This window comes from Schistocerca gregaria, chromosome 5 (assembly GCF_023897955.1).
Source record: "Schistocerca gregaria isolate iqSchGreg1 chromosome 5, iqSchGreg1.2, whole genome shotgun sequence".
NCBI lineage: Eukaryota > Metazoa > Arthropoda > Insecta > Orthoptera > Acrididae > Schistocerca > Schistocerca gregaria.
The window spans coordinates 180,137,158-180,152,279 of NC_064924.1; the positions used below are offsets into that span (position 1 = coordinate 180,137,158).

General features: G+C 39.1%; 1 protein-coding gene across 1 annotated transcript in view; it reads left to right on the plus strand.

Moving 5' to 3' along the window:
• LOC126272238 (endoplasmic reticulum transmembrane helix translocase) overlaps window positions 1–15,122 on the plus strand; it is a 142,487-nt gene that overhangs the window by 45,702 nt on the left and 81,663 nt on the right. The window contains exons 10-13 of the mRNA XM_049974941.1: window positions 8,866–9,020; window positions 10,587–10,762; window positions 10,867–11,103; window positions 11,182–11,391. Coding sequence (XP_049830898.1) covers window positions 8,866–9,020; window positions 10,587–10,762; window positions 10,867–11,103; window positions 11,182–11,391 — 778 coding nt within the window. The remainder of the gene's footprint in view (window positions 1–8,865; window positions 9,021–10,586; window positions 10,763–10,866; window positions 11,104–11,181; window positions 11,392–15,122) is intronic.

Consider the following 15,122-nt stretch of genomic DNA (forward strand, 5'->3'; position numbering starts at 1 on the left):
ACTTTTGATGCTATTTGGCAAATGACCAAAGATTTTTGTGGCAGCATAATTGACCCCTTTCTGTGCCAAAGCCAGATTTAATCCAGAATAGTGAAAATCATCCATTCTTCCAGTGTTGTAGCTACACACTTTGCTATTATTTTAGAATTGGGTTGGATTATTAACAATAAATTTCATAAGAGAATATATGTATTGTGAAGGTACTGTGCATATCCCGAGTTCCTTAAATAAATGTTTGCTAGGTGATGCTGATACTTAATCTAACCTAACACATCAAGGAAGGCTATAAAAGAAAACAAATTATGGGAGTTACTTTCATGGTCTTACACCTGGTTATAGTGCCATGAATCATAGAAACTAACATAAAAGCTGTATACAACAAGCAAGGATTATAGATTGATGCCGTTTACTCAGTGCCTACTGTATAATACACAAATTTTGTCACTTTAAAAAGCCAGTGGAGAAGGTAGACAACTGGTCTTAGCCAAGGAAGTGTGCTAGCTCCGATATTACATTACATGTATGCCAATGATCAGCCCTGCAACATTGAAAGCTAGTCCTTCATCTATGTAGATGAGGTAGCTGTCGCTGATTAAGTAGTGGCAACATTCAAATAAATAGAATCCAACCTAACATTTGCTATCAAAGACGATAACCATAGTACCTATGATAAAACGCAAGTGTGTGCATTCCACCTACTCAGAAAGGAGGCAAGAAGAAAACTGGAAAGAACGCAATTTAAATAACTGTGTTCACCCCAACTCCTAGTGTTAAACAGTCAAAACCCACTTTTACACTTTTCAAGGGACTTCAGAAAAACTGTGTAAAATGCGGGAAGATGTAAAATGTGGGAAATCGTGTCTTAAGCTGCGAAAGTTACATATAGGATACCCTCTTGCACTTTATGTATGACGTATGTACATAACAGGCAGCAAAAGACTTGCCAGTAACTTTTTTATTATGTAATAAGGTATATTGGCTAATAAAAACCGCTGATGTAACTGGAATTGATAACTGTCTGAGAAGTGGAAACGTTTGAAATTAAGTCAAACGTCATAATCATGCCTGCAACTGTCATTCATTATTTGAATGATGAAATACTGCACTAGTTAATTATTTTTTCATGCTTAGCATGACATGTTTTGAAAATTTTTTCTCGTTGTCAAGTGCAAATATGTAAACAAGCATTTTGTGTGGTGTTTGAATATGTGTTATTCTGCGGCTTTTTGAGGTTATCAGGTACTGTGTCTCATCAGTTATGTAGAAAACCCACACACACACACACACACACACACACACACACACACACACACACACAAACTATCACTCACATTGTTCATTTGTGGAACATCACAAAAAAATACATATGTAAATGCTGCACTTGACAATGAGAATAAATTCTCTAAACATGTTTTGCTCAGCATGAATACAATACATAACTGGCACTGTGTTTACATTAAAAACATTTTAGCAACACAAACTGAATGAATGACTGTGTCAACTAGTGCTCCATGTGGCCATACGCTGATACACGCTAAATATGGATCGACAAAGGTGTCACAATGATCACAACAATCACGAAACTGCATTTGCACAGTAGACACAGTTTGGAAATGGTTGTGATTGGTCATGATATCTTCATTCGAATGGACCTAGTTATATACTCCCATGAGCCACCACGCCACGTAGAGCTGGGCAGCAGCGGGAGATACGGCACGAATTGTTACAACTTTTACTGGTTTACCCATTTCAAGTCCACTGGATAGAGTGCCCTGGTGTCAAGAAACTTGACCACTTAGTATTTGTAAACACTATTGGATGGCCAACATTATGCCAGCATCATATTTTCTCCACAAACATTTTTTCGAAATGCGTAAATCACAGGAAAATTATAAATATGTTCATTCAAAATCAGGTGCAAATTAATATTGTGGGCTCAGGAAATTTGACGGGGCCGATATAAAATGTCGTATATGGTGGGAAAGCGTTAATTCCATGAATGTAAAAGCTGAGTTATACTGTAGTTGGCTAATGCCTTAACTTATAAACAACACTGTATACACACCAGACAGAAAGTATGCACAAGGAATAAAGCCATCCACAAACTGACAAACACCATATGGGAAGTGCAGCCCAGTGTTCATCGCACATCAGCTCCTGCTCTGTGTTTCTCTGCTGGAGAGTATGCCGCTGCAGTCTGGAGGAACTCTGCACATTTTAATCAAGCTGACATGGCTGTTTGAGACATTGCATTGTCGTAGGGTGCCTAAGACCAACTCTAGTCACTAAGAAGAACTCTGCGCTCATGGGAGTAGCACCTCCAGGTGTAAGAAGTTAGGTAGCAGTAAAGATTGAAAAGAAGCGAGAAACAGATCCTAGGCACCCATTGTCTGGAACTCATGCTTATCCATCATGATTGAAATCCAGAAAATCTTCATCCTTGTAATACCATCAATTGCAGCCAAACTTAGTTGTGGAGAACAGAGTCCATTGGAGGATTATGGACCGCAAAAGAGAAACTACTATCAGGCTGCCATCTCCAATACAGGACTTAGAAGACACTCAACAGACTGAGGGCAGATGTGACCAGATGCAAGACTAATGTGAAGAAACTGGGTATCAGTGATGATGAGCTTCTGAGTGTGGGACAAAGGAGGATTCTGAACACATGTTGGTTTGCAGCAAAATGAGTGAATCATGTGACATGGAAGATTTGTTTGCAGTGAATGACCATGCTGGTGTGTCATCAATATTAGATTGTAGTTTTAGGATTATATTATTGTTGTTGGTGTGTGTTGTTTTACTTGGATGGATAATTAATTAATTAATTTTAAAATGTGTTCAGTGTACATTATCTTAACTGCTGTTGGTAATCCATCTACCTGCTCACTAAGTGCCTTGTACTCAAACAGCTAATGGGGGCTGAGTTACCCTATGTTTCCCTGAGTTTGCTCTGCATTGATACAATTTAAATACTGTGGGTGCATAAGCTGTGTGGACACACAGAATTTCTGACTTAGATACTTCTCTGCAGATGAATTATTTCACATACCAAGAGTCATTAAAATTGTTTTCTCAACTAAGAATTATATCTTCCCCTAGTTTGAGGCATGTTTTTAGTAGCATTGGTCAAAAGCAACATGTTCATAAAGAAGAGGAAAATGACCCACAGCTCACTGCAGGGTGATTTATAGTTTTAAATTACCTATTAAATATTTCTCAGGTCTGTCATATCACTCTAACCCATCGACACTTGCTGTGAAACACAGTAAAAATTTATTCATTCCACTCTAGTTGAATCAGTTGTATTTGAGTTGTTTGATATTTTATGTATGATTTCTCCTTAGAATATAGCAGATTGAGTACGTAGTTGTACTTGGAGAGAGTGTCTATTTGTAATGAGTACAATTTGTATAAAACATTAGTAAGGCACAGCTTTTGTCTTTTAGTATAGTATCTAATGAAAGGGCTGCTTTAGTTTCAAATTTACTCTTGTGAATAGGTTGCCTTTCTTTGAGGTTGCGGTCTATATTGTAGCAATGCTTCATTTTTAACTTTTTGGATGTAACTTATAAAACACAATAATTCTAAATGTACAACAGTTTGCCATGAAGTACCAGTCCAATATTTATCAGACTTTTTGAAGATGTTCATCATGTAGTGGGTAATATGAACAGTCTTCCATTCCATTTGGAACATATGTTCATCAGTATTAGTATGTGGTGTGGTTGCCACAAGCAAGATAACATTTATGTACTGATTGTGACATGGAACCAACAGTCTCTGAATGTCATCTTGAGGAGTTTCTTGCCATGCCTGAAATACTTGCTTTGTCAGTTCATGAGGATTATTGACGTGAGAGTATACATCTTCTCATCACATCACAGAGACACTCTATGGGTAGCAAACCTGGCCTGGCTAGGATCCCCACATTCCTTAAGGCATTTGTGGTGTGAACTGCTGTGTGGGATCTTGTATTATTTTGCTGAAAGATGACATTTCTGGTACACTGGTCCTGGAGTTTACAACGTGAGGGTTTAACATTCTTGCCATATTTTGAAGAGATGAACAGTCTTCACTGCAAAACAGGCTTTGTTATTTCATATTTTGCCAATAATTCATTTCACCGTGTTTAAGGCATCTTCAGATTGGCTGGCTCATCAGATGTTAAACACATAGGCTGCTGTCCATGAAAATGTCTTAGCAGGCAAACACAGTTGTCTATATCTTAAGAACATTGCATGGTGCCCTGATGTATTAAATAGTGTTGAGTAGAAGAAAAGTTACATTTAAAGTGCATAAGACCTCAGGAGGTAGTTACCATTGTCGAATTGTAAGAGACTTGAGTGCACTTGTAGAATATGTAGCGTTGTCCAAAGATGTCAAAAGTGGAATCAGGCCTACAGAAATGCATCAGAAAATGTAAACATGTAAGAAATGCTGTTGTATATGTTCCGGCCACACAAACAATATTATTTGGCAAAATATAAAATAACAAAGCCTGTTTTGCAGCCAAAACTGTTGCTCTGCAAAACATTTATCACTGGTTGCTGTATGATTGTTTTATGAATTAGATAAAAGTTCTTCTTGCCATATGTTGATGAAAATTCAGCCTCCCTTCAACAGTTACTAAGTCAGTCTTGTTGTCATATCCAGCAGCTCCCTGAATCATGATTCCCCCAGGTATGGGTTCCTGTGACTTTCCACCAGGTTGCCTATGGATACTTTGGAGTCAATCTAACTATCACAAAGAGAAGTGAGACTGGTTGCTGAACTCCACAGAATGCCACTCAGTGTCCCAGTTGACATTGGCCAACATGCAAGTCTCTGTTGTATGTGCTAGGCGTTAGCAGTAAATGATGCATGACAACTGGAATTCTCAACCCAGCTTCTAGTGATCTGTTTCAGACAGTTCATGATGATGACATTCTGCTGTAACCCCTGTCTGGATTTCAGCTGTTGTCATATATCTGTCAGAACCAATTGAAGAGATTCTTTTGCCGCACTGTTGTGCTGAGTCCATATCACCACCACTCATTCTGTAGTCACTGCACAACAGTCAGCGTCTGTAAGATCTATCTGTATGATGCTCCTGTACCCTCATGCAAATATCCATCCTCAGTGGCAATAAGTTGCATGTGCATGTCTTCTGGGCAAGCTGTGTTGCAGTCTTCACCTAAAAAGTTCCGGTACACACACACACACACACACACACACACACACACACACACACACATGCACGCGCGCGCACGCGCGCGCGCGCAGTAGCCACTATGTATGTGTTCATACCTACTTTCATCTGCAGGACTGGCTTTTACCTATACTGAAGTAAGCTCACCCAAGTGTGAAATTTAAAACAACTTACTCTGAAGGCATGGAAATACTAGATTTATCAATTTTTCAGCATTTGTGGAATGTGTTCATTGTGTAACTATTGCCATTTCCATCAGTATAGTTGTGCATCAGAAAAATATGATTTTACATAATTTGGTTTTTAATTTGTACTTCACATATTGGATATAGATGTTATATAATCTGAAATCCGTTAAGCCTGTGCATTTGTCTGCACAGCAATTAATTGCAAAAAGTTTCAATGTCGGGGACTCTTTAAGTGTGTGAATACCTTTTACATCAAAATCCTTTTCAGTAAGTTCTCTGAGCAGAGACAGATGAAACCCTGCTGCTGACGTTTTTTTCACTCTATTGTTGTTCTGTGGAAGACGTAACTATCTAAAATGCACAGGTCCAGTATGCACAAAAGAAACTTCTTCTAAAGCTTCACAGTCCTCCTCACTGATCTGTCTGAACTCAATGACATGTCAGTGTGGCCAACTGTCCCCATACTTGAATTATAATCTGCAATGTACCGTGTTTCGAGTATTCTTTCACCATTCCTTCCGTCAGTCTTTTTCATTTAAAACTTTTCCGTGGTGTTACAGGTGGCAACATACAAACATTTCTTTTCCCACACCACTTCATGCCAAGCTTTATATCAGTGGACTTAAACTGATTTCACCTCATTTAATTTTGTCATGTAGTTTTGACAAATTGTCCTTACAAAGTAGTGTTGTGGTCGTTCTATTGTTATGAAGCCCTAGGAAGAGGCCTGGACTCAAAACAGTGATTGTCAGCACATAGTGTGTGCTCCTGTTCCACATACAGCTTCATGAGTGTTGCCACTATGTCACAGCTTTTCCTCACATTGTGGCAGTAGATTTCCATTGTTGCAATTTTATTTATGATTAAATCCAGGGCATAACCACTCTGACAAGCACACAGCTTAATTTTTTTTATTGCAAATGTACTCCATTTGGACAGAGTATGATTTTTGAATGATAATTTCTCTTTGAACAGTAGTATCGTCATGAATGCAGAGCATTTGATATGACTGTAATTCACTATGGAATGTGGTATGGATTTAAAATTGTTGAAAAGGTTCTGGAAAGTACAATTTTCATAGAAAATCGCATACAAGATGCTAATGCGACCAAGCGTAGGGTATTGTTCCAGTGTTTGGGGCTCTATTGTGTAGGCACAACAGACATTGAATGAAATCAGAAACTTCGCTAGATTAACGGATTGGTGTAACCCATACGAAAGTGCAACAGTAAGGCTCGGAGAACGTAAATCAGTGTACTTGGAAGAAGGATGGCATAGTTATCACAAAAACCTGTTGAGGAACTTAAAAGAACTTGCATTTCATGAAAATTGTGCAACCATTATGCTGACGTTGTTGTATATCTTGCATAGAGGTTATGACTGTAACACAAGGCACATTTGGACTTGTACCAATGCATATAGAGTCTCATTTTCATCTTGCTCAATGTGTAAATGAAGTAATACAGAAAATTGATAATATTAGCAGGAAAAACCCTCCACCTAACATTGTAGAATACATATTTAGGTGTAAATGTAGAAAATGCACTGATTTTCACATATTTTCTGTGAAATTTAAATAAAACCTGCTGTATCATCTGCTACAGATTTCATTTGTTCTTTGTTAGGAATATTAGAAAAAATGACAGATTGTTGGAATCTTGCACAACTGTACACAAATGACATGTCTTCCAGTCAGGCATATCGCTAAAACATTATCTTCCCCACACATTTCACTCTCACTCTCATATGCTCCAGATTTCGAAGAATTTTCGTCTTGTGTAGATACAGATGGATGCTTTGTACATGTTGACATACACAGCTCACAACTGTTATTTAAAGATTTTGTCGAAGAGTCTTTTCTGTCATTTTAATCAAGTGCTACATTCAAGTGAGAATCTCGTGCAAAGGCACCCATGTCATATACCAACTCTTTTCCAATCACTGCGCAGCTTGTTGTGCTAATGACATCCAACCAGCTGCCCAAGAGTGAATGGCCACGGCCAAACAGTGCCCAAGAACAAAGTTAATCACTATATACAGCTGAGCACAACATGCTCAGTTTCACTGGTTGCTTCGTAACCCAGGCCATCTGGGTCTGTACCTCCACCACTAGCTTTTCTGAACTGTGCGGATGGGAGTTCTCCTTACAACAGTCTTTGCTCCTGTAACCCTCCTGGCCGCAGTCTCCATTAACAGATTGTCACCACACTCTACACCCAACAGTTTCCCCTTCCTCTGTCAATTCACCCCTCCCAGTTTTCTCCAGTCACCCCCACCCAGTTCATGTCTCCATGTCATCTTCATCATGGACCACTCCCCACTAGCTCTGGCACCTGTACATGACATACCTGGCCTGCTCAGCTGCCACCTCTCCCTCCCACATTCCTAGCCATCTAACTGGCTGCCTCCCTCTGAGCTGCTAGCTTTCCCACCACCAGCCCCTCTTTTATCGTCCCTCCACTTTATCTCTACCCACCCTCACCCGACATACCCTACTGTAGTCCACCTGCCAACAAACTGCAGTCCTAGCAATGGTGCATCCAGCCAGAACTCTGTGTGTGTGTGAATCTAGCTTAGGAAATGATTTTTTTCCAAAAGCTAGCAAGTTTTCTTTCTCTTTTGTGTGAGCCTGTCAACAACTCACACTTCTACTATTAGATGAGAGCTGCCACTTAGTGAGAGGTCCCCTTTACTTCTACATTATTTATGAAGTAGTAACATGATTACCTATGATGAAGTTCACTAGGAAAAAAGGCCTTTACACAGCAGCTGTTGTTGAGTGATTGTGTACATTCCGTATTTAAATAATTAACATTCACCCATCTGTCAAGTATTGTTGCCAGAAATTTATCTTCAACAGGAAAATGCCCACAGCTTTGGCACACAGATGCAAAAAAACAAAGATGAGTTTGGAACTCACAACCCTCCATGCAACAGTCTAGTATCATAACTACTACACCGTGGTGACTGCTACTCAGCTTCTTCTGCAACAATATGAAAAGCATTTCATTGTTATATATCAAGAGTGTGTAAAAATATTAGAAGCAAGCCATTAAAATCTAATATTGTAATTGTGAGTGATTTATGTCACTTATTTTGAAAGCCCATATGTTTGTGGTGGTGATCTAGTGATGGAATGGATAGCATCGCAGAGGTACCAATATCATGTCAAGGAAAGTTTACCAAGGTCTATTGATGCTGTTATTGATGCTGTTACAGATGATGACAATGACTGTTCTCTTCAACACAGTATAGCTCATGTAGTATTGTGGTGTGCATCCTGGCCAAAGTAGAATTTGGTGAATGTCAGACATTGTTTCACATACAAACTTTTTCTACATACACACTGCAGTGTTTGGTAACTGAACAGAATGCTCATTTTTCTTCTGGATATGTGTTTTATATATGGGATTAAGTGTTTTATTCCTTGTATTCAGCTTCTATATTACTTAAGCTTATATACGAGTGTAGATTTGTTTCTTGTAGGGGCCGCTCAGGAGTGACTCCCATGTCAGAAGCTCCATTAGAAAGTATACAAGTCCTTGCAACTTGTCATGCCTTAGCACAACTTGATGATGGTTTGGTTGGTGATCCACTAGAAAAAGCTACGCTAACTGCTGTGGATTGGAATCTTACCAAAGGTATTTAATTATCCAATCATTTCATTTTAATCTTATGAATGTAATGCAAATTTAACAGGTAACTTTTTTCTTGTACATGCTACTGAGTGCACATACAAAGCCAACATGTTGTTGCAGATTTTGTTTCTTTTTATGGGAGGTTGGGCTGAAAAAAAGCTTTAATTTTCCCTTTTATGTATTTGAAATAGCACCATATGCAGAGCTTTCTTTGAATTGTCTGTTTTGTCAATCTACTTCATCGGGCTTCCAGACCATTAAAAGTATCTAAGAAAGGGTTTTGAGTGAGCCTTCCTTCCAGTAGATCAGAATTTGGCATCTGCCTTCCCAATGGCTTGATGTGTGTGGTTCCTCCATCCTAAATTGCTGTGAATAGGTACTCTTATAAAGTTGATGGTTGTGGTTGATTCCCAAGACTGATAGCATACTCAAGTAACATGAGATCTGTTCCTCTATTTACATTTATTACATTACATTTATTTATGCTGATAGTTGGCTGCCAGCTATTGCACCAGGAGGTAATAATCTGCATGTGTCTTCATTTTATAATAATTTCAGTAAAATGTAACCTCCCTGTACATAATTCTACAATCTACAGACAGCCTTGTAGAGCTACAGACACTATCTACCTGATCATTAATACACATTATGAACCATAGCTATACTATTACACTACCTTCAGAGATGCTGTTCAACACTTTTTCTTCTGATAATGTTCCCCAATTAAGGATGAGTGCTGAGTTATGTCGACTGTGAAGTCTTAACCAATTGTATTCCTATTAGAACATTCCATACACTTTTCTTTTCCCTACAAGGGTAAGTGCTATGAATTGTATCAGAGGCTTTCTGGAAATCAAAAATTGTGACGGTAACCTAAACATCATGTGGTGGATGTCATGAATTAACAGAGCAAGCTGGGTTTCACATATGACTGAGTCTATTCTCTTGCATATTTGCTACTCTAGCTTAAACAAAGCACACCATCTGGTCCATTGGACTTTCTTCTGTTGTGCTAAATGAGCTGAATTTCAATTTGACAGCCTCTTGTTGCTATATAACTTTCATATTTGTGCTGTGGCTGGAAGTAGCAAGTGCACTGCTGGCTCTTTCCATTTTAAAACATTCATTTTGGCACCATCGTGCTGGAGCACCTGGACAAATGACATGAATTTGATCCATTGTCTGATCTCACGTAGTACCAATACTTTTTAGTACTTTTTTGACAGCTCAGTAGGTAAGTGCTTCTGCCATGTTCTTATGTTTCCTGATGTCCCAACTGATGTTTGGGTTTTTAGTGACTAAATAAATCTTGAACAAGAAAATAGCCAAGTAATTCATGCATTTCTGTCCATGATGTATTCAATTTATTGATTGAATAACCTTGTATTTTTCCCTTTATACATCATATTTGTGTGTGTGTGTGTGTGTGTGTGTGTGTGTGTGTGTGTGTGTGTGTGTGTGTGTGTGTGTGTGTACGCGCGCGCGCTCGCATGCGCACGCTAAAAAGGCAGAATATGGTATTCATGTCAATTATTTCTTTACTCTTTTGTCAATAATCTCTTGTTATAGGTGATGCTGTGATTCCCAAGAAAGGTAAAGCTCCTGGAATGAAGATTTTTTATCGCCATCATTTTTCATCAGCTTTAAAAAGAATGTCTGTTATTGCTGGGTATACGTTATCTGGAAGCACAGATACAACATATGTAGCAACAGTGAAAGGAGCACCAGAAACACTCAAGTCCATGGTGATGTTTTGCTTTCAATCAAAAAAATCCATAGTTATCTACATGTACAAAGAGAATATGTGCAAGTTTTGACTAATCTGTGCATTCCTTTAATGAAATTACAGTTCTCTGTCATTCCGGACAACTACGACTCAGTTTATCTGGAAATGTCTCGGCGAGGTGCAAGAGTATTGGCATTGGGTTGGAAAGAGATTGGTCGTCTCACTCCACAGCAAATACGTGAATTGTCAAGGGAAGACATAGAATGTGAATTAAAATTTGCTGGATTTGTAGTCATATCCTGCCCACTTAAAACTGATTCAAAAAGTGTAATAAAAGAGATTCTTAATGCCTCTCACCAGGTACATGAAAAAACCTGTTTCCTATCTTAGCAGTTAAATGCATTACAATATTAATTTAGGTCTATGTCCTGTTTACAGGTTGTGATGATCACTGGAGACAATCCATTAACGGCATGCCATGTTGCAAAAGAATTAAAATTTGTTCAAAAATCTTTAGTTCTGATTCTAACTAATAGTGAGAATGAATGGCATTGGGAGAGTATTGACCAGACACAGAGGCTTCCAGTTCTCCCAAAAAATAATTACAAGGACCTTGTTTCTAAATATGACCTGTGTGTCACTGGAGAGGTTAGTCTTGCCACCAATGCTTAATGATAAGTTCTAACTATCTGAATCTATATAATTTTGAACACTTACGGCAAAGAGTAAGTAGCATGAAATCACTAGGGATTGACAAATAAATCAAAAGGATGACAACATTAAGTTCACTTTTTAACATTAAAACATTCCATAAAGTAAATTTATTAATTTCTTAGGATCCATTCATGAAGGAGAACTATCTCAAGTATTTGTAACGTTTAAATAAAAAATTGTTTGTTTGTTTTCTATGGCTTTGTATTTTGTTTAGCCATCAAGAACACATGCTTACATAGAAAACATAATTGTACAGAGAAAACACAAAAATGCCCACATACAGAATTGAAAGCTCAGGCCATCAACTTTTTCCACAACAAATATTTAATAATTACACTAAACAAGTCATATTTGTGTTATCAGTCCATAGTACTTCTTAAATTTAATAATAAGTGATACAGATAAATGAAAATGAGTCTTACAGATTTTATCCTATACTCTTAAGAAAACCATCACTTTATACAGGTGGATATCTTTAGAAGCCAAAAGAGAAGACTCTGAGTGAGGAGATAAACCGTACTCGTCAGAGAGTTCAAAATGGCTCTGAGCACTGTGAGACTTAACATTGGAGGTTCTCAGTCCCCTAGAACTTAGAACTACTTAAACCTAACTAACATAAGGACATCACACAGATAGATGCTTGAGGCAGGATTCGAACCTGCGACCATAGCGGCCGCGCGGTTCCAGACTGAAGCGCCTAGAACCGCTCAGCCACTCCGACTGGCTTTGTCAGAGTCTCCAAACATTCTGATCATTCATTGTCAAATTTGGAACTTGGAAACAAAAACGGGATTACATCAGCTTTTGACTCAGAATTACACTCATGTGCAGGGGAATCATAAATTTTAATTCTAAAGACATAGAAGAAATGAGGCATAGTCAAAGAAATGAGGCATAGTTAAAGCGGAGTTGAATGATGGTGGAAATCTTAGATCGGTCCAAATGCGTCCTCATTAACCATGGTATTGTGGTAATTTGAGTTTGTAATGCTGCATAATATCCACCTTTCATTTGCTGGGATACATTTCACATCTCTTGCCAGTGCTGCTTTCTCTCGCACTTGACTTCATTTAAGCAAATGTGGGCTTTACCTATTTGAATCAGTGGAAGTAGAAAAGCACATCCAGTATATTCCTCTTGTGGAATTTTGGATCTGTCAGTATATGTACAGATATAACCAGACCACTAAGCATCAATGAAATAATTAAATGTGCATTTAACCTCAGTGAGCTTGTTATAATAATAGATTGGAATCTGGCAGCCGAATGTGTCAATCATACTCAAATAAATTAAACTCATGCTATTGTGTTTACACTTAAAAAGCCCTCATTTCAGTGTTTTGCATCATTACTTAATTATACTCTTTAGTTGGTGTTAGTTTGTGATGACATTCTGGGCTTGGACAGTAATATGGAAACACATTGAGAATTGCATGTGTGACTGTAGACGCAAATGCTAACCAAGCCTACAGGATGCACTGTTAAATTTTACCACAAGCAGCAGTTGTGCGATGTTCTCACCATACTGCAAGTGTTAGTCATGTTCAAAGCAGTGGTGTGTGTAGCGAACTGAATCCAAATGTTGACAATTTGTTGGTGCACATATGGTGGGTCCTGCTGTAACCAAGGTAGCCAAAAGGTTCGGTGTTTCAAGAGACACTATACCGAAGATTTATACCACATATTGGAAAAGAGAAAAAAACATCATACACTGAGCCATGGTGCGGATGAAAAGTGTGTGGAGTGATAAAAAAAGGCCATTTTGAGGATTGTGATGAATAATCAGAGGATGTCAGCTGCAAATATATTTCAGGACTGAATGTCACACTCGCGAACCCCTTCAGTAATAAAACGGCATCAAGGGAGCTCCAAACCAGGGAACTTCAGAGGGAGCTGGAATTCCAAAACTACTCATCAGTGATGCAAATGACCGTAACAAGAAAACTTGATGCATATTCCATAAAACCTCAACTATGAAGCATTGGAAGAAAGTCATTTTATCAGATGAATCTTGTTTGACACCATATTCAAGTTCTGGCCACGTTTACATCCCAAGAGTGAAATTGGACCGCAGTTCACTGATGATTTGTACAGCTATATCATGGTATTCCATGTGCCCCGTGGTTATTCTTCAAGGTAACATTTCTGCCAAGCATTGTGTGACCATTCTGGTAGGTCATGTCTATCCCATGGTACAAAGTTTGTTCCTCAGTGGTGATGCTGTGTTCCATGACAACAGGGCCCCTCTTCACATACTTTCTATAATCTAGAACTGGTTGTTTTGAGCACAAGGATGAATTTTTGCATCTCCCCTGGCGATCACAGTTACCAGATCTGAATATTATTGAATTTTCATGCTATACTTGGATAGAAGGCTGTGTGATCACTATCTGCACCCATCATTTTTACGTGAACGTGCCACATTTTGCTCGAAGAATGGTCTAAGATTCCCGTGAAAACCATGCAGGACCTGTATTTATCCATTCCAAGATGACTGGAATCCGTTTTAAATGCGTGTGGTTTTCCTACACCGTATTAGCCATCCATAATGTATTGTGTTTTAGTGTTTCCATATTTTTCTCCATTCCCTGTAACTTAATAATTGCCTCCAAAAATTCAAAATTCCAGTCAACACAATCTGGAACCACAACACCCTAATTCAGTAGTTAACCTCTCTCCCAATCCGAAACCTCTGTCCTATCCAAAGGCCTCACCTTCAGCCCCACTCCCAGATTCAACCAAACAGCCCTTGTCAAAGATTTACTGTCCTACACTCGTACTCTCTGCTGGAAATATCACTTTGCCACGAAGAAAAATGATCCTAATCCTACTCCTAATGATCCAACTCCCCAAGACACTATCCAAATTGAACCCTACCTGGAACAGTTCCGTCCTCCGTTACAGCGGGACCCACCTCCTCTTCCTAAAAATCACCCTCTCCAAACCTTCCAGGAATTTCAGACTTCCAGCCTTGCTCTCAGTTCTTCTTCAAAAACCTTAATCCTACTCCCAACATCACCACTGCTGAAGCCCAAGCTATCCGTGATCTGAAGGCTGACCGATACATAGTCATTCTTCCGGCGGACAAGGGTTCCAGCTTTCAGACAACACCACATACCAAGTTTGCCAAGGTAATCCCATTCCTGATGTCCAGGCAGAGCTTCAAGGAATCCTCAGAACCTTAGGCCCCCTACAAAACCTTTCACCTGACTCCACCAACCTCCTGACCCCACCGACAACCCGCACCCCTACCTACTTCCTAAAATTCACAAACCCAATCATCCCGGCCGCCCCATTGTAGCTGGTTACCAAGCCCCCACAGAACGTATCTCTGCCTACGTAGATCAATACCTTCAACCCATTACATGCAGTCTCCCATTCTTCATCAAAGACACCAACCATTTTCTTGAACGCCTGGAATCCTTACCCAATCTGTTACCCCCAGAAACCATCTTTGTAACCATTGATGCCACTTCCTTATACACAAATATTCTGCATGTCCGGTGCCTTGCTGTGATGGAGCTCTTCCTTTCACACTGATCACCTGCCACCCTACCTAAAACCTCTTTCCTCATTACCTTAGCCAGCTTCATCCTGACCCCCAACTTCTTCACTTTTGAAGACCAGACATACCAACAATTAAAGGGAACACCCTTGGGTACCAGG